This window comes from Maylandia zebra, linkage group LG5, assembly GCF_041146795.1.
Source record: "Maylandia zebra isolate NMK-2024a linkage group LG5, Mzebra_GT3a, whole genome shotgun sequence".
Lineage (NCBI taxonomy): Eukaryota > Metazoa > Chordata > Actinopteri > Cichliformes > Cichlidae > Maylandia > Maylandia zebra.
The window spans coordinates 19,819,143-19,843,909 of NC_135171.1; the positions used below are offsets into that span (position 1 = coordinate 19,819,143).

Here is a 24,767-nt window from a genome sequence, read left to right on the forward strand (position 1 = left end):
ACACAGCTGAGCACACCCCATTTGACTTGTCTCTGACACATACACGTGCTCACGCACGCTCATGCCATTTGTTGCCTGTCATGCCACTGGATAGCTATGTTTCCTACATTGACATAAATCACAAGTGATGCTGCGTTTGCTACACCATTGCTCTGCCTTTTCCCCACTTAGAGGATCATTTATCATCGTCATATTTTTACGGAGGTGCTGCTTTATTATGGCCAGTCAATCATGGTAGGGCTAAAAGATGAAAAAGACACTTTATTTTCTGCAGCATAAATTTAGTTTCATTACACCACGGTTTTCAATGGCATTCAAATCTCTAGCAGAATTTAATATTAAAATGATTTGAATATAAAAAAATAATAAAAAATAAGTAAAAATAGTTAAAACAAGGAATAAATCTGGCTTTATAGCCTCAAAAAACACTCCAAATAATAGAAGTTTTTCTCTGTTAACAACAGTAAAAGCATTTTGGCACTCCAACACCTCCAACCTTTTTATTGATATTGTCACTACTTTTTTTTTTAAACGCTATCTGCTAAATCGACAGTGTGTTCTCAGAGTGTGTTTACAGATTCTCAGGGCTGAAGCTGACACTGATTGACACCGGAAGGTTGAAGGAGTGCCGCTGAAGGCAAGATGACTAAGACATCAATAGCCACAAGCTAAAAGTCCCGCCCTGTAAATTCCGCATTTGTGAATCACAAACACATGAAATTAAAGGACAGGATCAAAGTATTTTGCCATAAAATTGATACGTTTAATATCTCATGGTTGCTAGGACTTGTAGGTTTCTGCTTTCATTTTCCCCACCAGAAGCAAACTTACTCTTAAGTTCAGTGTTTATGTCAATTTTTTTCCATGCCGGTTTATACAATTGTAAACCAGCTCGCAAACTGACGTTCAACTTCATAAGAAGCTGTGAGGGGGATGCAGTGTTTTGCTTGAAATTTCAAAATCAAGAAAATAATCCAAAAAAGAGATAAATAAGGTACTTTCAGCTGCTCCCTTATTTCCCAAAGGGTTGCCAAAGCGGATGGATCCACATGTTTGATTTGGCACGGATTTTATGCCAGAGGAACTTCCTAATACAACCCTCCTATTTATCCAGCCTTGGGACTACTAGGAGCTTTTGAACCCCTGAGGTTCGAATGGATTGGGAATCTTGGTGAATGTGTTGACTATTACACCACAGAGCCACTAATCCACTAGATTAAAATATTAAAATATCTGTTACAAAGTGAAAATGAAATATGTATAACTAAATTCATAAACACGTGGAATAAAAATAAATTCAATTTAAAACTAAGAATTACCAGGGTCCCGGACCCTCTTAGGTACACTCCCAATAGGGCTTAAAAATCTGGGATTCTCCACCAATTGCTCTTAGATCTGAAGAAGCTTCTCAGACGAGAAGTTTCAAGAAACTAAAAGAGGTCCAGATGCTTTTCTTTCCAAGCTCCTTAGACAATAATATATATGGTATTTTGATTTATATATATATATATATATATATATATATATATATATATATATATATATATATATATATATATATATATATATCAAGGACCACTTGTATCTGCAGGGGAATGTTCAGCAGGGTACCCAGCCTACATCCCAACATCGTTTTGTATGCTCTAAAACCAGTACTTCAGAGTCCGTTCCTAGGAGCAAAATAATTACCTACCTGGTCAAATAAAGCAAAACCAACCATTTATAAAGTAAAACATATATTTTATTTTATTTTTAAAGTATTGTTGAGTCGGTCACGCTACTTCTTTTCTTATCATATGCAAAGAGAGTTGGATGTAGACGTAAAAAACGCAAACTGTAAAATCAAAAGGGGGAAAATAAAAAAAACTACAAACGGCATCGCTGTCTCACGGCACTGCGCAGGTTAAATATTTCTCTCCGTATTCATCCTCACGTTTGATTGGTCGAGGAGGCGGAACTTCCGACAGCGCTGGCTTTGTATAAAGTGGCATAGTTCACCTCCTTAAAATTGGAAGAAAAGCCGAAGAACGACGCGTTACAAGTTATAAAACAGTAAGGAATCATTATAAGACAGGAGGACTTTGAATAGTGTGGGTATAAACTCTATTGTATCCATGTTTACGTCATATAATCAGCCACAAAGCGACATAATGTTGTGGCGCTGAAGCAGCTAGCCGGCCAACAGAGTCCTGTCTGTAGTTTGGGAAATGCAGTGTCGTGTTTGGGGAAGGCTCGTAAATTAGTAAATCGTAGTGGTTAAAAGGCAGGAAACAAAGTGATAGTACGACCTTACGGCTTTCATATTTATTTTCTTTGGCAAAACAAAAAAACGCACGCATATATATTATATGCATGATAGTGACTCGTATTTTACAAAGGTTTCAGTAGTGTATGGCAGCATTTTTAGACTTTTTCAACTCTGCGCATGTCTGTATAATGACCCACCTCTGACTCAGTGAAAAGAAAATATCCACATCACCGTTCACGACAAATATACCTCTATAGTAAAGGGTGAATTTGAATTTCAAAAAAGAAAAATATAACTTTGTGTGTAATGTCACGTGAGTCGGCACGGCTTTGATTATAGACTTGATATTATTACTTTCTTATTATATTCTTATAATATTAGAAAGTAGTATCACCGAGGTAGACCTGAGACATCAGCCGATTGGGTAACTAACAGGTGAAGTGCAAATCTATTTGTCATTTATAATACAAAACTTTCTGTTTCAACTCCTGCTTTTTAAGCTTTTCAGTTTCAGTTTTTTGTCTTGTTTGATAGTAATCTGAATATTATAAGAATAAAGTATAGTTTAGGAAAAAATATGTGTACTCGCATCCTTTTACTAGTAAGTGATTTGCCTTTATATTATCAGCACGTAATAAAGAAAAGTGAGCAAGAGACAAAGTGAATCTGGGAGTCATGTATTCATGGGAATCTTGAGATGAGACAGTCTATTCTTGAGTCAGCCCCAGTTCGGTTAGCGTGTAGGTCGCCAACGGGAAAAACCTGTCCGTCACGGGCCAACACAATGGGGGGGCTCACGTTCGTGCCTGTTGGCAGGGTGAAGTCCCTGTCCAGGCCTTTGCTTGTCTTTGGAAAGTAGGATTAAATGTGAACGGAAAAACAGAGTCTCCTCACAGGAAGGGTTTGGCCTGAGGATCAAACCCAAGTCCTTCGTATTGTTTGATTGCACAATATTGTGGTCAGAAATCATTACTGTTTTATTAAGGAGGTCCTGTGCTGCCCCTGAATTTCCCAAACTTATACTTTTGGTGACTGCATTTATATTTATTTTTTCCTCATAAACTCATGTCAGTTATATAGTAACTAAACCTCTGTGCCTTGTAAACTATAGAGTCAGCATAACAACACTTCTTGTTCATAATTTGGTGGAGTGGTCCACTTTTACAGTAACTTTTGGTGTTTTAAAACCAAGTATTTTATCTCAGATGTGCTCTTTGTGTTCTAGATTGTGATGGTTTTCAGACATGGACGACATAAACCTTCATTATCGCTTTCTAAACTGGAGGAGGCGAATACGAGAAATTCGTGAGGTGCGAGCTGTGCGTTACCGGGAGAGACTCAAAAGGATGTTGAGAGATGGTGACATACTCAGGTAAAAGCAATGCCACTTTGGGAGATGGAAGAGAACCTTTCTACTGATTTGGCATCCGATTTCACTTAAGTGCTGATTATTACGGATCTCTTTGTAGGTATCATGGGAATTCAGATGAAGTTGGCTGCTTTGTGGCGGCCAGGCCACTGTCGAAAAGAAACCGCTACTTTGAAGTAAGTGCACCAACTTATGCGTTTACTTAAAACACCATTGTGATCATTTTTGTAACCTCGCTGATGTTTGTGTTTTCACTTGTCTTGCCTATTCTGCAACACAATGTACGTGTCCATAACCATGATATCTTGGATTGATTGCCACATTAAAGAACTGAAATTGGGACCAGCTATATGGTTTTAATGGCCACAGTTGGGAACCATTCTTGGGTGTATTCACATCAGGCATCATTTCATGGATTTCCCCTCTCGTCTGCTGTCATACACTCACACTACACCTAAAGAAACGGGTGTGTGTACGCTTCAATTTGTCTCAGAAACTTGCTCTCTCTCTCTCTAATTGACTTTTGAAAGTGGTCACACACTGTCCTCTCACCTTACCTGTACATCTGTTAATTAGAAATTAACAAGCTCTTTGTAATAAAACTATTATTCCCATGCTCATACACTAATTCCCTGCCAACTGAACTGTACCTGTGCCCAGTTTTTCTCACACTCACACTGGCCAAACACACTGATCTTAGGGGGGTTAAACATGCTCAGGCACAGTGTGGATTGCCTGCTGTGAGTTCACTCTTACTGCTGTGAGTTCACTCTTACTGTTGATTAGTTGATGATGTAATGTTGGAAAGTCCAACAAGTTTTCTGCCACCCTCTTCATTTCTGAGCTGGACTGTTTTCACTGTTTGTTTTTTTTAAATCGAAGACTTCTGTAGACTTTCTCTAGTGTAGGCTTCTCTCAGTTATGACCTCTGTGAATGGAGGTTTTCACATTTCACAAAACCCAATTGGGTATTGAACAAAAAATGTTTTAAATGTATTTTTACTGCGCTGTCATTGTAGTTCAGCGTTAATAAAAAAGCCGTGGGCCTGTTTCCACATGACAGTGCAATTTTAGAAGACTTGAATATATTATGTGTTCATTCCGTAGTATGCAGTTTAATTGATGTGGAAGTTACGTTCAAGTAATGAAAGTGATTGTGCACAGAAGAACTTCTTTTGTGTGGTGTTAAGGAACAGAAATGGTGGTCCCGTCTGAGCCTGAAAGTAACTGAATCTAATCATCAGGCACTTGTAAAATATTCAGCAGTATATTTAAAACTCTCAGTATTCATACAGAGTCTGTCTGTGTTCAGGCCACTCAATCAATATGAATGCACAAAAATACATTGACAACAGTACAAATTAATAATAATTTCTGTTTAATTTTTAATTGTTTCGATTTGGTTGTTGCTACAGTAATTTATTCTTATTTTTTCAAATATGTAAAAAAAAAAAGTAAAAAATATTCTCCTCTCCTCTTCCATGCTTTGCACCTGTTGTTGGACTGTTAGCGCCAGAGGGAGTTTACAGCCAGCAAGGCTTTCTCTCACTCACTATATAGTAACATGCAGTGTTTCTGGGAATGCAAGAAGTTATCAGCACATTTTATAAACTGCTCATTTATACACTGAGCCTACAACTGCACAATTGTGTAATTGTACACATTAAACAAAGAGTAGCTAGAAGAAATAAAACCTTGTAATTGTCATAGGATTTTATTAAGTATTACTTACATACAGTATGAGGTTGCCTGTGATTGTAATCTGATAGCTTTATTGTAAATAGTGTAGTCATGTGGCTAGGTGCTTTACCAGGTATCGACTCTCTCAAGTGTTAATGCTACAAGATGACACTAAAAGCTCAAAGCACAATGATGCAGAGTTTCAACAATGAGTCGTTTTTTAATATATATATATGAAAAGATTATGAGTTCACGAGTGACGCATGAACTGTTAAACAGAATAGACAGACTCCTAAAGGTGAGAAAAAATTGATTATCAATTGTGTGTTATTATGAGTGTAAAGGTGAGGCTGTGTTTTACCCATCGGTTAGCGTTAGATTCCTACCATCACCTATTGTCTGGGTAGTGACTGAAAGAATGAGGTTATGGATATTAGCAGCGGGAATGAGTTCCCTTTAAGGGTGGCTGGACTGTATAGAGTTTCTATAGCTTCTATGAGGAGCTTGGTCGTTGGTCACCATGAGTGGCTTGGAGTAGGATGTCTCTTAGGTGAGGTGTTTCGAGCACAACCTACTGGAAGGAGCCCACAGTGCAGTCTGAGGACTCGCTGACGAGATTATATCTCTTTGCCTGCTTGGGAACACCTATGGGTGTCCCCACCCGGATGAGCTGGAAGACATGGCTGGGGAAAGGGAAATCTGGGCTTCTCTGTTTATAATGCTGCCCCCACAACCCGAACCCAGAAAATCAGCAGAAGATAGATAGACGATTGGATGGATGATTCATTTTGGTGGTTGTCAAAGGATCAAACATCCACAGTCACTGTGTGGCTGAAAAATACAAACATTAATTTCTTGTACATTTAATTTTGAAACTGTGTAATAGGAAGTTCAGTCTTGGCACTCCCTCTTTATTTTGTGTGACACAAGAAGACTTGGCAGGTCCCTTTCGTTTTTGGAGTCATGATGAGAGATGAATCATGAAACTTCATGGAAAAATGATGCCTTTGAGAAACGAAGATGTTTCAGCTTGCAGTGGTGATTTGTGGAATCACTTGGCAGGTTTTTCCTTTGTTTTGTTTTTTTACATTCTGTGCTGTTGAAGCCAAATTCTCAAAGTCATACCTGCATGTTTTTGAAACAACACTGTACATATTTCCAGTAGCTGTAATTTTCAGCCACAGCTCATTCAGTTTACCAGGTTTCACTTGAGGGTTCATTTTTTCTTTTGAACCTATGTTTTTGAATCAAGGGAGGACCTTGAAAGATCCCATGGTTCAAAATATTTGTTCTTGAAGCTTCAGTACATGATAGCAATCACATTTAATCATAATTCATGCTACAAAGAAGAAAACGCACTTTATCTAAAGGTAGCTAGTGTCATTTCATTTAATTAAAAAACTGATTTTTTAAATTATTGTGAGTATTCTAGAAAAATATTTGCAAAATCAAACTTCACATTTCTAGCAAATGATTGTCAATTTTGCCAGCTAACTACGTAGGCTAGTATTTGCCATCTTCAGCATGCAGTTTTTTAAGGATATGTTTGTTTACTCGAAGGCTACAAAATGCCTCTTTCTTCGTAGGGCTGCCAGATTTTACTGTCAGCATCAATAGATTCTGATTCTGATCGTTTACTTGAAAACTTCTTTAATCAGCACCAGCAAAAGTACCCATTTGGGTCTCCATTATACTTGTTTTGTAATTTAAAAAAAGAAAAACAGATACTCAGTGTTTAAGTTTCGGTGGTAACTTTTGAGCTGTTGAGTCTGATGATTCAGTCACTTAATCCCTGACAAATCAGTTCATAGTTCAAATAGTCACAGCTCATTTCAAGTCATGCACCCTGTATTTATTTTACATTTTCTGGTAATCTACATACTGTACAACATAAAAATCCCAGGACAGTGAATGTATCAGAATCTGCCATGTTCAAACTTGCCAACACACACACATCCTGCTTGCTCTGACGTAGAGTGAAAAAGTAACCAGCCCTCAAGACTGATACTTTCATGTGCTTCACCCTAGTGACTCACTCCCATACAGGGAGTTACCTTGGAGGAGGAAGAAGAATACAATTTGCACAAATGGGCTTTTCAACTGATTAATGATTAAGTGGATGCTAATTGTTGGCCTGATTGCAGATTTTAGGGTTCACCCACATGTTTTCCAGTAGAACAAAAAAAGAAATAAATATTGCTTCTTACTCTCAGGAGATGAGTGCTGAGGTCATGGGAAAAACTTAAAAAGTTTCCTTTTCTCTTTGTCCTGGATTTGCCAGCAGTGCTTCAGTTGCATTGTGTCCTTTAAGAGTTCCCCGGGGATGATGACATATGGTCACCATTTAGTTATCATAACAGTGGTGCAGCCCAGCTCGTTACTTAAGAGTATTCACTTTGAACCATCGTGTGGGGTTGTACAAAGATCTGGGATCAAGTTGGTTTGGAAACGTTATGAAGTGAAAAGACGAAGAGTGCAAGTCCAAAATAAAACATGTAACAGCATGTAAAAAATCTGCAGTAGAGGCAAACAAACCTGCAGGACCCTAGCAGTTGGTTTTTCAGATCAGTTTCTGTGCTGTGATAAAATACTTAAAAACTCTTAACTAGTAGGTAAAACCACGTTGAATAAAATGTATTAATAACAACAGGATATACATGATCAGATATCCATCAGCATTTGTTTTAGTGCTGTTCTTTACTTTATGACTCAATAAGGACTCATAAACAAAAGATGTTTATGTTGGCGCAAAAGTACTAACGTTCCATTAGAACCAGGTTCATATTGGTTCTAAATACAATATTTTACATGTATTATATTATACAAATATTAACATGCTAAACATGCTAGTCATTAACATCTCTTTTAGTCATCAGCATTATAATACATTATGCAAGAATTAGCTTAAATCCTGGTTATTTCTGAACATGTGTCTTTTTCTTAGTGATTAAATTGGCCTTGTCCTCCAACTGCCACCATAAGACAAGATATGCATATGCATCCTTTAACCTCCCTGCTTGGTCTCATACTGCAGCTCTTCTAAACACTGTCTCACTTTTTTTTATAAAAGCATCTTTACATTTCAAAGTATAATAACTTTGTTTCTATATCACATTTGAAAATGGAATTGAAAATTCAAAAGGCAAAAAAAGACAAAACTAAAAAATATAAGTCACATTTAAGATAAAGTTTAAAGATAAGAACATAGGACACAAAAATGCAAAGCTCAACAAGTTAATATGAAATATAGTACAAGATGAGTAATGATAATAATTCTCAGTTAAAAAAAGACAAGATCATTGTGTTGCAGGAAGCAGTTTAACAAAAGTCACTGATTCTGTTGCAGGTTGTTTCAAAGCTTTTGGATTTAGGAGCAGCTAGAAGGACCACACACTTTCTTCTTATTGCCATTAAAAAGTGATTTTAATAGATGGTAAAAGTGCTTTTGGTCTTTTCAGGTGACTATAATCGAAACAGGAGTGAGGGGAATGATTGCTGTCGGTTTGGTGCCTCAGTTTTACAAACTGGATCATCAACCAGGCTGGCTACCAAATTCTGTGGCTTTCCATGCTGATGATGGCAAGTATGTGACAATTATTTTCTTTACAGTTACATTCATGATATGGATATGCTCCACATTAAAGCACTTTTAGCAGTGTGTGCTCATGTGTCAGTCATGATTGAGGAACCAGAAACATAGCACTTTCGTTTGAATACTTTTGGGAACAGCCTGAAGGAGCAGAATAAAATGCTTTCAGCAACTGGACGAAGAATAGTCGATCTGTACATCAGGATTTATTGAGCAGGTGTGGTTATGTACTTTGTGAAGGTTTCCTGTATGTTCCCTTCAAAAGAATGAAGTGCAAAGTGATGAAAACTTACCAAGGGCACACTGACCTGGAACTGAAAGCCATCAGCTGTACACAAGCATGTTTTAGTTTTTTTGGATCATTAGTTTTCAGTTTTATATCGTGTGTTTTTGTTTGAGCTTTGACAGTAAATGATTGGAAAGAGAAAGAGAGCGAGACATAGATTATGACAGCGGTCCCCAACCTTTTTTGTGCCACGGACCGGTTTATGCTCGACAATATTTTCACGGACCGGCCTTTAAGGTGTCGCGGATAAATACAACAAAATAAAACTATTACCGGTTGTTACGTTTCGGTGTGTCAGTGTTTTGTTTTTGCGTGACTGTTATGTATTTCCTGCTTTACTTTGAAAGTCTGTGTTATCTTAGTGTGTTCAGTTTACGTTTTCCCTGTCTCGTCAGTTCTAATTTGCCCCAGCTGTGTTTCCCTCCTGTGGTCCATTCCCTGATTGCTCCTTCTATGTATTTAAGCCTTGTGTTTCAGTATGTCATGGTCGCGATCTCCCCCGTGTTGTAAATAGTTTGGTGTTTTTGTTGTAAATAAATAGTCTGTTGTAAATAGTTGTGAACACTTTCGTCATGGGATATTTTCGTTTTGGGATTTTGGTGGAGAGCCTTCGTGGTTTTTATTTTCCTTATTTTTATTTTCCTGCGTTGCACCCCGGTTGCCTAGGCCGGGGTGTAACATATGGGGGCTCGTCCAATCGCTGGAGGGTCCGAGGGAGGGGCCGCTTCAGCCTCCGTCTGTCTTCGCTGGGGGGCCCGGGGACCGCTTCAGCCGTCCGCCGTCGCTGGGGGGTCCGAGGGAGGGGCCGCTTCAGCCGTCTGCCTTCGCTGGAGGGTCCGGGATCGCTGGAGGGTCCGAAGGAGGGACAGCTTCGGCCTTCTGTCTTCGCTGGAGGGTCCGAGGACCGCTTCAGCCTCCGTCTGTCTTCGCTGGAGGGCCCGGGGACCGCTCCAGCCTTCATCCGTCTTCGCTGGAGGGTCCGTGGGACCGCTCCACACTTCATCCGCCTTCGCTGGAGGGTCCGTGGGACCGCTCCAGCCTTCATCTGCCTTCGCTGGAGAGTCCGAGGGACCGCTCCGGCCTTCGTCTGCTGGAGGGTCAGTGGGACCGCTCCAGCCTTCGTCAGCCTTTGTTTGTCTTCGCTGGAGGGTCCGAGGGACCGCTCCAGCCTTCGTCGTCTGCTGGAGGGTCAGTGGGACCGCTCCAGCCTTCATCAGCCTTCGTCCGTCTTCGCTGGAGGGTCCGTTGGAGGGACCGCTTCAGCCTTCGTCCGCCTTCGCTGGAGGGTCCGAGGCACCGCTCCAGCCTTCGTCTGCCTTTGCTGGAGGGTCCGAGGCACCGCTTCAGTCTTCGTTTGTCTTCGCTGGAGGGTCCGAGGCACCGCTCCAGCCTTCGTCTGCCTTCGTTGGAGGGCCCGGGGACCGCTCCAGCCTTCATCCGCCTTCGTTGGAGGGTCCGTGGGACCACTCCAGCCTTCGTCGTCTGCTGGAGGGTCAGGGGGACCGCTCCAGCCTCCATCAGTTTCATCTGCCTCCGCTGGAGGGTCCGTGGGACCGCTCCAGACTTCATCCGTCTTCGCTGGAGGGTCCGTGGGACCGCTCCAGCCTCCACCAGCCTTCATCCGGTTTTGATCAAACATTTCACTTGGGGTTACATGTTTGATTTTTGGGTAGGGGGAAATGTTACGTTTCGGTGTGTCAGTGTTTTGTTTTTGCGTGACTGTTATGTATTTCCTGCTTTACTTTGAAAGTCTGTGTTATCTTAGTGTGTTCAGTTTACGTTTTCCCTGTCTCGTCAGTTCTAATTTGCCCCAGCTGTGTTTCCCTCCTGTGGTCCATTCCCTGATTGCTCCTTCTATGTATTTAAGCCTTGTGTTTCAGTATGTCATGGTCGCGATCTCCCCCGTGTTGTAAATAGTTTGGTGTTTTTGTTGTAAATAAATAGTCTGTTGTAAATAGTTGTGAATGGGTTTGTTAATATTTTCGTTTGAGACACCTTCGTTTTGGGATTTTGGTGGAGGGCCTTCGTGGTTTTATTTTCCTTATTTTTGTTTTTCTACGTTGCACCCCGGTTGCCTAGGCCGGGGTGTAACACCGGTACCGAAAAAAATAAAATTTATTCATAACACACGTGAAAAGACCCAGGAAAACAGAGTAAACGATAAAAACGATAACAAAATAATGCTGAAAACCGATAAAAACCCTGAAAACTATACATTTCACACCTGAGCCTCAACGCTCACGGCCTGGTACCAAACGACTCACGGACCGGTACTGGTCCGAGGCCCGGGGGTTGGGGACCGCTGGATTATGACACAACTTCTTACTTTTACAGTTGCACATAATGCAGTACCTTAGATCAATGACTTAAGGCGTTTTCATCTGATTTTTTTTATTTTTTTGTAAAGATAGAAACAGTGACTGTAGCGAGGTAAATGGCCTCTCCTTTTTGTCTCTCTGCAGGCTGTATAATGGCAACACTGTAGGACAGCAGTTTGGTCCAAAATGCTGCAGAGGTGACAGAATCGGTTGTGGAATATCACTAGATGGTGAAGATGGACAGTTAACAGTGTTTTTCACCAAGAATGGTCACGAAGTAAGTAGTGCACCCCATAAGTGCCTTTGTATCACTTTACACAGATTTCATATATTCTCGCTGCTAATCTCTTAAAAACTGTCTGATTGTGTGCTCAGGTTGGCAATGTGGAGATCCCAGCATCTCCCGATGGTCTCTACCCTGCAGTGGGGATGCACTCCTTAGGTGAAGAAGTGCTGCTGGACCTGAATGCTGAATGGGGAATGGAGGAGGATGATGGACAGATGATAGTTGACAGTCACGAAGAGGACTGGGCTCGTCTCCATGATGTCAAGGTCACTGGCACGGTAAGTCCTTTGGAACAGGTTGGCCTTGAGGATGTGATGCTAAATTGCCTAACATGAGCCACTTCACTGAGCAACAAAGCAGCGTAGATAATGAAAAATATCAGGTGGTGTGGAATAGAAAATGAACGGAGCTTCATATGTCTCTTGAGGATAGCAGCTTGGAGCTATATTGGCAGCTAATGGCATAATACACTAAAATAGTGTATAATAGACTGTCAGAGCTGTATTGTAAGTAATGTAGGAAAAAGAAAATGTAGATCAAACATACAGTGTTGTCTGGTTCTGCTGAACTGGATGTGGTAATCTTTTCAAACTGTCCATCATGTTATTGCTAAATCAGGAAGAATCATGACTCTAACCCTAACTAACCCTTGCGAGATCCAGCATGTTCAGACACCATCTGAGTCTTCTTAAAGTGATTTAAAGTAAGAGAATCAATTAAAAAATATAACATAATGTTATGTGGTGTAAGCCTTTATCTAAGTATTAATTAATTATCATGAATAGAGGCAAACAGGATAATATATAATTTTATAGCAGTACAGTAACTGTTTGTAACTATTACGATGGCTCAGTGGTTACCAAATAGTCACCTGGGCTTGTGCTGGTTTTCTCTAGGATCTCTGGTTTCTTCTGTCATCATAAAACAAGTTAATGCTCTTAACCCAGGACACTTTCACAAAACAGATTCTAAATCAAAAGACTTTCACTTTGTGGTTAAATACTGGCTCTAAACCTTTAAGAAGCTGTAGCAACTGGTGACAAATACTATACGTTTATGCCCATGTGGCTGGGTACAGCTAAACTATACTGTGCTATAAACCATTTATTCAGTGCATGTATATTCCTTTAAAAGAGGGCTTTGAATTAAAGAGTTAACATAAGAAATGTGCTCACATGTATAATATCATTGATGGAATTAGTGCATCATCACCCACATTACAACCAAAACGTTGATGTTGTGACAGAAATTGTGACTGCAATACTCAAGATTGTAAAGACAAGAAGTACTAAAGTGAAACAAAGCAATAGAAAAATAAGCAACATTTTCTCCAAGCTGTTCAATGACAACTCTGGCTTTCTACATTTGCCACCCCCCCCCCCCCCCCCCCCCCCCCCCCCGACTGCTTGGCTGCAATGTTTTTGTTTGACTCAGCAGTTGATACACACAAAAACTGCACTCTTAGAGTAACCTCCATGCCACCCGCACATTTGTTTATCCATTATTTCTAAAAACATGGCCCTCTCCTGTGTAAGTGCAGGGCCTGCAAGCTGCAGCATGAACAGCCAGCCTGACCTTCAGGAACACAAGTTAAGGATAGCACTAGGATGCCAAAAGCACAATGAGTTTTAAAGTTCTTTTTTAATTTATTTAACCAGACAGGTCTTTAAGAAAAAAAATGTTATGGTCCTTTGGCAAAAGGCTAAGCCTCTTGAGGATTTCACACACAGCATTGCAAGGATTCATCGTTTTGATTATGCATCCTAGCTCTATAGCAATACTTTTTAGCTTTATAGAGTCTGACTATAATATATGTTTGTGAACTTCTCTTACACAATCAATAGTTGAGCAATCAGAATCAGCACACAGGCACAGCTTAGGTCCCTAAATATTCTTATCTATATCAGATGTTATCAAAGAGCCTAGCAACCATCTGTCAGTGTGATAAAGTGACCCATTTGTAGCATTTATGTACTTACAACACCTTCTAAAAGCATCATATCATTTTTATTTAGTGACAGTAATTTCTCATTTTAGCCACAAAAATCAAAATATGAACAATATCTTGCGATGTCTTCATGTTGCTTAGCAAATACCTAAATGGGTTAACATGCGCATGCATTAGTCAGACTAACTATAAAAGACTGAGATGATCAACCTTTATCTTAAATTAAAGCCATTCTATGTGAATCTCCATATACAGATGGGCAGTTATCAAGCTTCCCTAGTGCTGCAGTTACATTATGTTTAAGCACATGGCATTATCTCAGAATCGAGTAACTAAAGTCCTGCCAGATTTCCAACGTAACTTCTGTTCTGCTAATCTCAAAAACACAGTGAGGTCCATATGTTTTTTAAACAAAGGCACAATGTTGGTGCAGACATTTAGATTTGATTCAACAAAAGTTGAATGGCTGTGTGTGGGCACGCAGACAGACATCCGCTGTGGCACATGTCTGTCTGCTGCTGGGTCTTGCTTTTGCTTTACTGCAGTAGGTATGGAGTTGTTGGTATTATGTGTCACGTTAGTATCATTCTGTTACTCACTTTATTTTGTTGCTACTGACAACAGCAACAGTAGATCATTGCCAGTGGTATCAGTAAGAACGCCGCAGGACTTTTAAGATTGTATTCAATCAGAACTAATTCCTCAGATGTTTGGGTTTCTTTATCTACTTGAATCTCATTTTCGTTTTTCACAACAATATTATATCATCAAGTTCAATATTGTCATGAGCTGAAATCGGCACAGGTATTTATAGGTTACTGAATGATTAACTAGCAGCTGTAATCCAGATGATAGCTGTGAGGGAAAAAAAGAAGAACAAAAAAAATTCAACTTCTCCAGAACTTAATCAGGGGTAAATACTGATTTAACAAATAATAAATTAGATAAGATTTAAGAATGCAAAATGGCATCATAATAAAAATTTAATCCCACTTGTTCGTTGTGACAAAAAAAAAAAAGGAGTTCACTGGGTAACTGTTTTATTTTTAATGAGATTTTAGGCAGAGCACTTCTGGCTTTTTTAACTAATGAAGGTATCTTCAGATGGTCATATTATGTGCACATGTCCTCATCTGCTCTGATGACATTTTAATGGGTCCTGTGGAGAGAGAATGAAATTAGTAGGGCTGAGTTTCTTGGCTGCATGTACGAAACAGGGCAGCCCCTGTTTCGTACCCAGACAGTTAAATGCAGAGATGACAAATTAATTTCTGTCATAGAAAGAAAGATACGCACAGCGTTGCAGCCTGGGTTTTACCAGCGACAACCGAAGCGTTAAGTTTTCAGCTCGTCCATCAGCCAGCTCTGAATACCCTTTGGGAATTTCATGAAGTTTGGTATAGATGTTCACTTGGCCTCAGTAATTCTAACAAAATTTCCAAGATAAAATAAGTGGTAGTGTTTCATATCCAAAAGGTCAAAGGTCTTAGATATGGATATGAACTTTAGCTTGACTGGTTCGTGTAACACTGGTTTCTTCTTGCATTAATGTTAGATGGAAACATGCTCTCTCTTTAGCGAATGTTTATAGCAACCTGAAACAGAAGCTGTAATCAAGCTGGTGCAGAATCAGACATGCTTGCACTAGCAGTCAAATATAATGTAGTGGTTATAATCATTCGGATAAACTTTCTTTCTCCAGTTTTGTCTTTTAAGCTGTCAGAGTTACACATGCAATTTGACTGACCACCCACTTGACTAAAGCAACGCTGTTTAAATTCAACTATTGGAGAAATTATTTTGGAACGTCTCAGTAATCTCTGTAGGCTTCCAAAGTTTTTGCAATAAATTCTGAAAGTAGTGATTCATGTAAAGGTAGGTCCATGTTTTTGGACAGTAACACGTTTTTGTTATGTAATTTTGGTCTTTGTAACAAACAACTGTTATAAACAAAACAACCAAGATGTTGTGAAGTGCAGATTTTCAGATTTAATTCAAGGGGTTTAGCAAAAATGTGGCATTAACCATACCATTTTCTACATGGTCCCTCATTTACAGAGGCACAAAAGTAATTGGACTGATAAACCGTTTTATGGCCGGGTGAAGTCTGTTCACTCAATATTCAAAATATATAACGCAGATGAATTTGCATTTTGTATCTGTTCTCTGAAATTCTTAATACAAGGTCCAGGGACATGGCAGCACAAGTGAGGGAGACCATTGTTGGGTTGAAAATCCAAAATAGATGGCAGAGAAATGGGAAAAAAAACTTCAGGAGAGGCCAAAATCAACAGTACATTCTTAAAAAGAAGGAATGACCAGCTCAGCAACACCAGAAAGCCTGAAAGGCCACCAAAGATAACTAAAGTACATGATGACAGAATTATATCCATGTTTAAGAAAAACAACAACAACATCTAGCCAAGTGAAGAACACTTTCGAGGACGTAAGTCTACAGTCAGGAGACACTTGAATGTAAATAGAGAGGGTTTATTGATGATCTGACTGCTGATAGAAGTAAAAGGATCAATTCTGAAGGATACGGATAATGACCATACTGCAGAAGTAACCCAAAAGTTTCATAAGGCAAAGAAATGTATTAACTTAATGCAGAGACAACAAGCAGCAACTGGAGGCGGCTGCAGTTCAGGCCTGGCAGAGCATTTCAAGAAAGGAAACGGCATTTGGTCCATGGCTTCTAGACTTCTGGCAGTCCAAGACTGCAAAGAGGTTTCATTCTCGAAAAAAAAATCCTTGTATTCATAATTGTGTTGCTTTGATATGCTAAATTAATATTTATCATCTTAAAGTGAGGGACTGTGTATTAAAATGGCTGTTTCCCAAACAGCCATTCAACTTTTGTTGAATTAAATCTAAATGTCTGCACCAACATTGTGCCTTTGTTTAAAAAACATATGGACCTCACTGTGTTTTTGAGATTAGCAGAACAGAAGTTACGTTGGAAATCTGGCAGGACTTTAGTTACTCGATTCTGAGATAATGCCATGTGCTTAAACATAATGTAACTGCAGCACTAGGGAAGCTTGATAATGTAACTCGCCTCTAGTCAGCTGTAGCACCAAATCCTGAATGTGGTGAATTGACAGAAATTGTGTTTAGGTGCTTGGGGATTTATGTATAAGAGTGAAATACAACTTCATGTTTATTTTATCCTTTAAAATTACCTATAGACACATTTTTCATATTTAAAGGTATAAAGTACCTTGCTACCTAATCAGATTCATCTTGATACTGTTTTCAAAGTAATGTCTGCATGTAATATTATATGACTTCTCCTACTAGCTGTGCATGTTTAACATGTCTGATGGGTCATGTCTGCAGCTGCTGGAGTACGTAGGGAAAGGGAAGAGCATCGTGGATGTGGGCTTGGCTCAAGCCCGTCGGCCTCTGAACACACGCTTCCACTACTATGAGCTGGAGATCACAGATGCTGGAGAGAAGTGTTATATTGCACTGGGGCTGGCACGCAGGGTAAGAGGCTCCTCGTTACAGTCATCACGATAATGATCACATGTCACTGACATTGATACAAGGGTTAATTTACTATACACACACCGTGGTTATCTGTCAGTAAAGAAAACTTCTCTTTGCCCCTCTAACACCTCGTCATCGCTCTCCCTCATTTGCCCCACTGCTCTCACTGTTTCCAGTCTAAGTGATGGATGACCGAAAGAGGAAAAGCTAACAACAGAATAAATATTGTCTCATTTTACCGCTACATCTGGTTTTCCATAGAAGGTTGTTCCATATGCATGCTAACATGTTTACTGACTGCCCTCCTGAATAGGAAAGTTAGTCCTACTTCTTCTATATTTCCAAATAGTCAATCATTGTAGATTAGCAAAAAATGATTGCACAAGTTCCTCTGGCTTATCTATCTATCTATCTATCTATCTATCTATCTATCTATCTATCTATCTATCTATCTATCTATCTATCTATCTATCTATCTATCTATCTATCTATCTATCTATCCATCCATCCATCCATCCATCCATCCATCCATCCATCCATCCATCCATCCATCCATCCATCCATCCATCCATCCATCCATCCATCCATCCATCCATCCAGGATCATTTATGTGGAGTAAATCCTACATAAGTGGAAAATGATGTCCTGTGTTTTGAAACTAAATTAGATCTGTTAAATATTTACACATCAGAGATAAAACAAACTGCCTCTGGCCTCATGTGAACTCTGTGCACATCCTGTTTAATACAAATAAAACACTGTAATAATTGCTCAGGCTGCAGCGATTGCATCATTTGAATGAGCGATATGAAATGAAGTTTGGCTCAGATGTCGTTGTTCTCCGCCAGCTCGCTCGTGCTCGCTGTTCTTAGTTATTGGACGCTAATTGATTGAGCGTCACTCTTCATAATCGCACCACTGCTTTGCCAGCTGGGATAGTGCTCTCAGCTTGGGAGGTAATGGATTGCTGTTGCAGACACCCTTGACATTAAGCTCCCCCTCACTCCTCTGCTGTTAGTTACTGTGTGTGGGCACGCCGTGCCCTCGGGTCAGACGTCGTGGAGAATAGAGCTCTGTCATTGTGCTGATTGTTTTCCAGGAATTGTTTTTCTCAGTGTGTCTGCGGTTTTAGTGGAGCATTATAAATCCATCAAACGGTCATTCCTGAGGTTAAGTTCCATCCCCCGTCATCTCCTGCGAGATGCATCAGTCTGCTGATGGGAAGTATTACCTCTTGCTGCAAAAATCTAAACAAGGGTCTCTCTTTCTCTCTCTCTCTCTCTCTCTATCTCAAGGTAACAAATGCTTAAGTTACTAGTTGCTCAATCATTGCTTATGTTGGATAAAGGAACACTTGTTTATAGTGCATTCCTTTTGGTGTCACTGTCTGCTATTTACTTGCCTGTGGTATTGTTCCAGTCTTATCTTCTTCACTGCAACGTGCGATTTCTCTACCTGTGACTGTGCACACAATCACTCCAGTGCTCTGTGTACGTGGCTTTGTGCGGATACTTTAACCACCTAAATTTAGGCTAAACATAGACCTATAAAATCAGCGTCAGGCAGGTTTTATTTCAGGTAAAAGAATCCCTCGCAGCTTTGAATAATTGTAAACAGTACAAGAGTTCTGCTGGGCATCTCTGAACAGCACCTTTAGGACGTCTATTATGTCTAAAAAAGTCATGATAAGCATCCCATCTTAGAGAAATAAATGTATATAATAAAACAATCAGCCTAGCAGTAATTTATTCCATCATCAGCCACAGCTAATTTCTTTTTTGATTTTCAGGACTATCCAAAAAACAGACATCCGGGTTGGAGCAGAGGGTCCATAGCTTATCATGCAGGTGAGAGTGCTCAGTCTGATCCTGATGGTGGATGATTAGGTGTCACTGTCTGAACTCCAATCAAGCCCATGTTTGAGTCCCATTGTCACAATGTTTTTTGTAGTGGACACAATCATTGTGTTGCCATCAGTGACACAGAAAATGGCACCAAACAAATGTTTCCAGCGATCTTAAAAAGGGCTGAATGGTTATTATTCCTGATCATTGCTTTAAGTTGTATTAACGTAATGTTTCTGATTGATTCCTGAGTAGCTCTATTTTACTCCCAGCACTTGGAAAAAGATGTAAACTTCAGAGTGATATTGTTTCAGTGTAATTGGTGCATGGTCTCCCTTATGTCTATGTCTGTTTCCTCTGGTTGCTCTGATTTCCTCCCACAGTCTAAATCATGCAGATCAGGTCAAATGGAAACTCTAAATTGCTTGCTGGAGTGGCCGTGTGTTTGTCCAGAATCACTTCTTTGGAAAATGAACGATGGATATTTCTTTACACTGTTCACTGTTACATGTTGGCAGATGAGAGATGTTGTTTTATATCTTGATATCGGCATTTGTTTCTTTATTATGTAATACTCCTGTTAATGTGGAATAAAGTTGTAATCAGATCCCTTGTTGTTCTTCATAGATGATGGGAAGTTGTTCCACGGCAGTGGGGTCGGGGACCCGTTTGGGCCGCGTTGCCTTGAAGGGGACATCATGGGCTGCGGCATCATGTTTCCGCGTGACTTCAGCATTGATGGCGGAGGTGAACGTGTTTATATTGTTCGCACGTTTTTCAAAGTGCCTTCACACGTGCAGCCTCTGACTTGCTTTCTTACTGGGTACTTTCAGATGAGATCGACGACTGGGACTTCGATGGGGTTGCTAAGCCCTTTGAGGTTCACAATGATTCTTATGCAAACAATGAAGATGAGGATGAGGATGAGGGAGAAGGTTTAGAGGGGAGGAAGGTCATGGTGAGATCCTTTCACAGTGTGAAAATTCGAATCATTTCTTTACGTTTTGATAGGAAAATGGGAAACAGGTGCAGCAGTTTATTAAAACAATAAAGCCATAAATGAATTTACAGTATATAAGGAAAAAACAGAATTTATACAGTTTTGATGAGTTTGAAAGTCAGTATTTGGTATGATCCCCTTTTACTGCACTCTTTCTTATCACAGTGTGATAAGATGGCAGTGTGTTTGGGATCATTATCATGCTGAAAAATGATCTGGATTCATCACTCCTTCAGACCTGTTGCCACCGATTTTCAGTCCAGTTCTTGTGTAATTTGGCATACCCCAGCCTTTTCCCTTCCTTAAGAATGGCTTCTTGACAGCGACCCTTCCACTGAGACTGTTTCTGTTGAGGTTTCAGTGAACAGTAGATGGATCAGTTGAAGGGTCAGATGCATCTCTCAGGTCCTGTGTCAGGTCTTTACTGGATTTCTTCCTCCTATTTCTTAAGGATTTGACTTTCATACACTGGTCATCTGCTGTAGATATTTTTTAGACCTGCTATTTCCTTTTTAATCCTCTACAATCTGCTCATTTTTTTAAGTAAACACTACACACAGTGCATATGCCACGTTTTCAGCTAATGGCACTTTGGGAACACCACTGTAGGTACAAAAATGCAAATATACAATTTTATGTCTGTTAGACTGTGTTATCTTTGGCATTTTTATGTAGATTCAACTAAAATGGGAGCAAAAGTTGTGTTTTTGTGAGAGTTTTCTTGTGCAAAAGGATACCATTTGAAACTATTTATTTTCTAAGCTATCTGTTATGTGTAGGCACAACCCTGGTTCATCCCTTGAGTTAGGGTCACTTTTTTATTGCTTGAACTTGTCTGAAAATGGTGAGGTGCGAGGACTAGAGTGAATAAGAGTAGAAAAAGAAAAACTTTGAAAGACTCTGGAAAGCCTGGAGAGCACTTTAAGAAACTGCAGTAAAGTCTGGCTCATATGGAAGCAAAATATAAAAAAATAAGGGGTGGCTCAAAACTTTTGCACAGTACTGTATATGCCATCTTCCCAGCAGATAGTCTTAATATATTTTCTTTGTTGTTCAGGTGTTCTTCACCCGGAATGGAAAAGTGGTGGGCCGGAGGGAAGTGGCCTTACCTGTAGGAGGCTTCTATCCTACCATTGGCATGATGAGCACTGGGGAGAAGGTCAGAGTGGACCTGCACCCCCTCAGTGGATGAGCAGGGTGGAGGAAATGAGAGCTGAATGGTGAGATTAGAGCAAGGACAAGGGAATGAGCTTGTGTGCATTTTGGAGATCCGATGGTAAAAATCAACAAATTCCAGAATGTTCCCGGAAAAGTCATTCCAGTGTAGAAGCTGAGTGTGGCTCCCTCGTGCTGGAAGAATAAGTTAATATGCTGGCAAAAACTTTTATAAGAATTATGAGTTAATATTAAATATGTGCCTAAAAAATAGCTTTTTTAAAAATTGTATATCTTAAAAAATTGTTAAAATAATCTGAGATTTTTTAAGAATATGGAGTAATGCTGTAGCAATAATACATAAACATCTTAAAGTTAAAAAAGGGCATAAAATGTCAAAAAGAGGCTCAACAGAATAATGAATGTGAAAGTCCAGAAAGAGCATGAGCTAACAAATGAACCCTATTACTTATCAGCAATAATGCATGTCAGCAAATGGCACTCTCACAGCCTGCAGCCATCCTGAGTTTATCCTCACAGCTCTGCTGCTTCTTCCTACTTACAGTGAATTACTGACACTCAGTGGTGAGAGTCGTAGTTTAGAAAGAAAATCCTCAGAAAGTCTTCCAAAGAAACAGCTGTGCACTAAATGAACAGTGAGTTTACAGGAAAAACTAGCTGCTCCATTCCTTGTAGGTATGTGTGCTTGTTCTGACATGGAGACATTACAGCCTATTTTGTGGAAACGGTTCAAGCCACATGCTTTGACAGTTATGAGATAATTAAATTTAATAGCAATTTGTTGAAATTACATCAAAACTGTTTAATGGCCTTTAATTGCTGTGTTTTTGAAAGCTGTTTAAATAAGCAGAAATTTTCTGTAACTCTCTGTGCTGTTTACCTTTTTTGAAAATCTGCTATGATTAAAATCAAAACCATGTGAGAGGAAGAAGCTCAAATAGATTTGGGTGACAGTATGAGGTTCATAGTCCTGTTTATTCACTTCCCTTGAATGCTTGAGTGCTTGGTGTCAAAGTGTAACTACATACATGTTCTTTACTTTTTTCCATCAACCAACCAAGAAAATCACAGATGTTTATATCAATGAAAAGAAATGCCAAACTCATTGGAGACTTCTGATGTTTTCAGGGGGGAAAAAAATTATGTAATCCTCATATTGAGTGTGTTTTCTATGGATCATCATTAAGTGTTTTAGAAATGCATATCAAATGTCTCCAAAGGAAAACTCTGAAGAGCAATTCTCAGTTATCAAACTCTGTCAGGGCAAGAATTAAGGCCTTATATTTGCATAAAGTGAATTTCTCACTAGTTGGACTGTTGGCCTATAGATCTGAATGTGTAAAAAGAAGCCATACTGTAATACTACTTGCTGCTCTCAGGTATATTTGAAAATCAAATTTGAAAATGATATGTTGTCTTTTTTTTCTGCAGTGATGTTATCTTGGGCTGTACTTTGAATTCAGCCAAACGTTTTCATGTTCACCCTTTTTTTTCTTGCGTCACATTATTTTCCACTATAATCTATTACAAAAGTCTTTTGTTAAGAAATCTCTACATTTCCTCTGCCGATAGTTAAGTTGTAGCAGAAGACGGTGCATTTGTGTTACAGGTTGTGAGATGTTCATAAAAATATGGCAGTGGGTCTTCATTTGCTGATAACGCCACCATTTAAAGTTTTTAATTTTATGTCCAGTTCTGTAAATTAGGTCTTTTTATCAGCTGCAGTTGCACCGTCAATCAGTGAAGTCAAAACACCTTACAGTAGAATATTGATCACATTTAGATATCAAACAAGTGCCTCCATGCGGGTGTTGGAATTGATTCATGTAGATGTTTTTAGGCAGAAACTTCTTATGGATCTTGTGCATCCCAGATGTTTTTGTTTCTTTTTGGTCAGCAAATATTTAATTATGCTCCATTGCTGCTACTTGTGGGCTGACATAACGTTTAGCATACTGTCACATCAGCCTGTACTGTAAACCATTTTGGTGACCATGTCTAGCAGGAGCTGTTGCAACAGACCTATCCTGCCCTCACATCCCTTCTTATATATGTTCTTCTTTCATATCAAATTCACTTTTTTGTATTTTCTTGTCGTCTCTTAAAGCAATCAGATAAATATGCCAAAAATGTTAATAAAATATTTAAAGTCATCACACTACTGACTACATTCTTCTCTTTCCTCTTCCCTTCAGGTTTAATTTTAATGAGCATTCTGGCTGCTAACTTTAAATCTTAAGACTAACTTCACTTTTTTAATGCCAGCAAAAAAAAGTTGTTTCTTCATGTAGATGAAATGTTTGTCTGGTTTAAAAAAAATTTATTCAGCTTTTTTTTTTTTTTTTTTTTTTAAATGGAGATCATATTAATAGGTTTTTCAGATAAGCACAACATTTACGGGATGATTAAGGTAAATATCTTTCTAAGCACACTGGTTAGATAACAGCAAAGCTGTAAGATGACAGTAAACACTGGATGTTATTCATTCAGTATAAAGGGATAAAGTTCATATTTATCACAAATTAGAGCTTTCTTTGCCTCACTGTGAATCACAGATTGTCAGTTCTCAAATGGAAATCAATGACCTTGCCAGCATCAATAGCACTCATTTCGAGATAAATTAAGAACGATGATGTATTCTGACTGGTCTGCAACAGAATAAAATTAAAGACCATGACACAACGGTCAGGTCGGCAACCTGCGGCTCCGGAGCGCATGCCGCTCTTTAATCCTTTTAGTGCGGCTCCGCGTGGTTTGGGAAAATAAATTATTTTTTTAATTAGCTGAAGTGTATTTTATTTATGTTAGTTCTTTTTTAACTTGTAGTTCTAAATTGGAAGATTACTGTGATATTGAAATATAAATATAAAATTATATTCTATTAGTTTTTGATCGCTCAAAATAAGCGTCACACTTGCGGAAGCCGATATACCCGCCGAAACGCCGTGCATTTATCGAGACTTTCAACCCCAGGTAGGCTAATTATCGATCTTCGGATCCACATTATGTCAGCAGCTGTTCTCCACCGTGAACTATGTTCAAAACAAACGCCGCTCACGCCTCACAGATGACAGCTTACAGTCCTGTGTAAAGATGAAAGTGACTTCGTACAACTCCGATTTGCAGACGCTGTGCGCAGAGGTTCAGGAGCAGAAGTCCCATTGTAAACATATCACGGCAGACCCGACGATGTTTGCATGAAAACGCTTTTCAGCATCTCTTTATTGACCACTTTTCACACACGGTTGCTGTACGCATACAGCCGGTGTTAAAGCTCACAGCCCGACACATACCAACACAACAGCAGAGATAGCACAGACGTTAAGGCGGCGAGGCGTGATCGCGGGTGCCGCTCAGGCGCGTCCGCCTCCCGGCCACGCCCCGCCACACACATTAACCTGGTAAAATACATATTTAGGCAGACTTTTGCAAATATCTATTTTTCATCTTTTAGCAGCATAGTGCTTTTTTTCCAATTATTTTTTTAAAAGTCAGGTCAAGGCTCCAAAAGCCCAAAGGTGATATAAG

General features: G+C 39.5%; 1 protein-coding gene across 2 annotated transcripts; it reads left to right on the plus strand.

Moving 5' to 3' along the window:
- Nucleotides 1-1,944: 1,944 nt before the first annotated feature.
- LOC101474273 (SPRY domain-containing protein 3) lies at nt 1,945-23,397 on the plus strand. Of its 2 annotated transcripts, none has more exons than XM_004544983.4 (11): nt 1,945-2,052; nt 3,474-3,620; nt 3,718-3,793; nt 8,756-8,880; nt 11,635-11,767; nt 11,866-12,054; nt 17,067-17,216; nt 19,009-19,066; nt 19,691-19,810; nt 19,897-20,021; nt 21,121-23,397. In XM_004544983.4, the coding sequence occupies exons 2-11, from the start codon at nt 3,493-3,495 to the stop codon at nt 21,253-21,255; spliced, it is 1,239 nt and encodes a 412-aa protein (XP_004545040.2). In that variant the 5' UTR covers nt 1,945-2,052; nt 3,474-3,492; the 3' UTR covers nt 21,256-23,397. The 2 variants fall into 2 exon arrangements, with proteins under 2 accessions (XP_004545040.2, XP_004545041.2); XM_004544984.4 differs by having other exon boundaries at nt 1,954-2,090.
- The last annotated feature ends 1,370 nt before the right edge of the window (nt 23,398-24,767 follow it).

Bases quoted from the DNA above. Each gene is read 5' to 3' on its own strand.
- LOC101474273 (XM_004544983.4), top strand. From the start codon at position 3,493: ATGGACGACATAAACCTTCATTATCGCTTTCTAAACTGGAGGAGGCGA. The intron at 17,217-19,008 runs GTAAGAGGCTCC...TTTGATTTTCAG, and splicing joins CACTGGGGCTGGCACGCAGG to GACTATCCAAAAAACAGACA. The intron at 19,067-19,690 runs GTGAGAGTGCTC...TGTTCTTCATAG, and splicing joins GTCCATAGCTTATCATGCAG to ATGATGGGAAGTTGTTCCAC.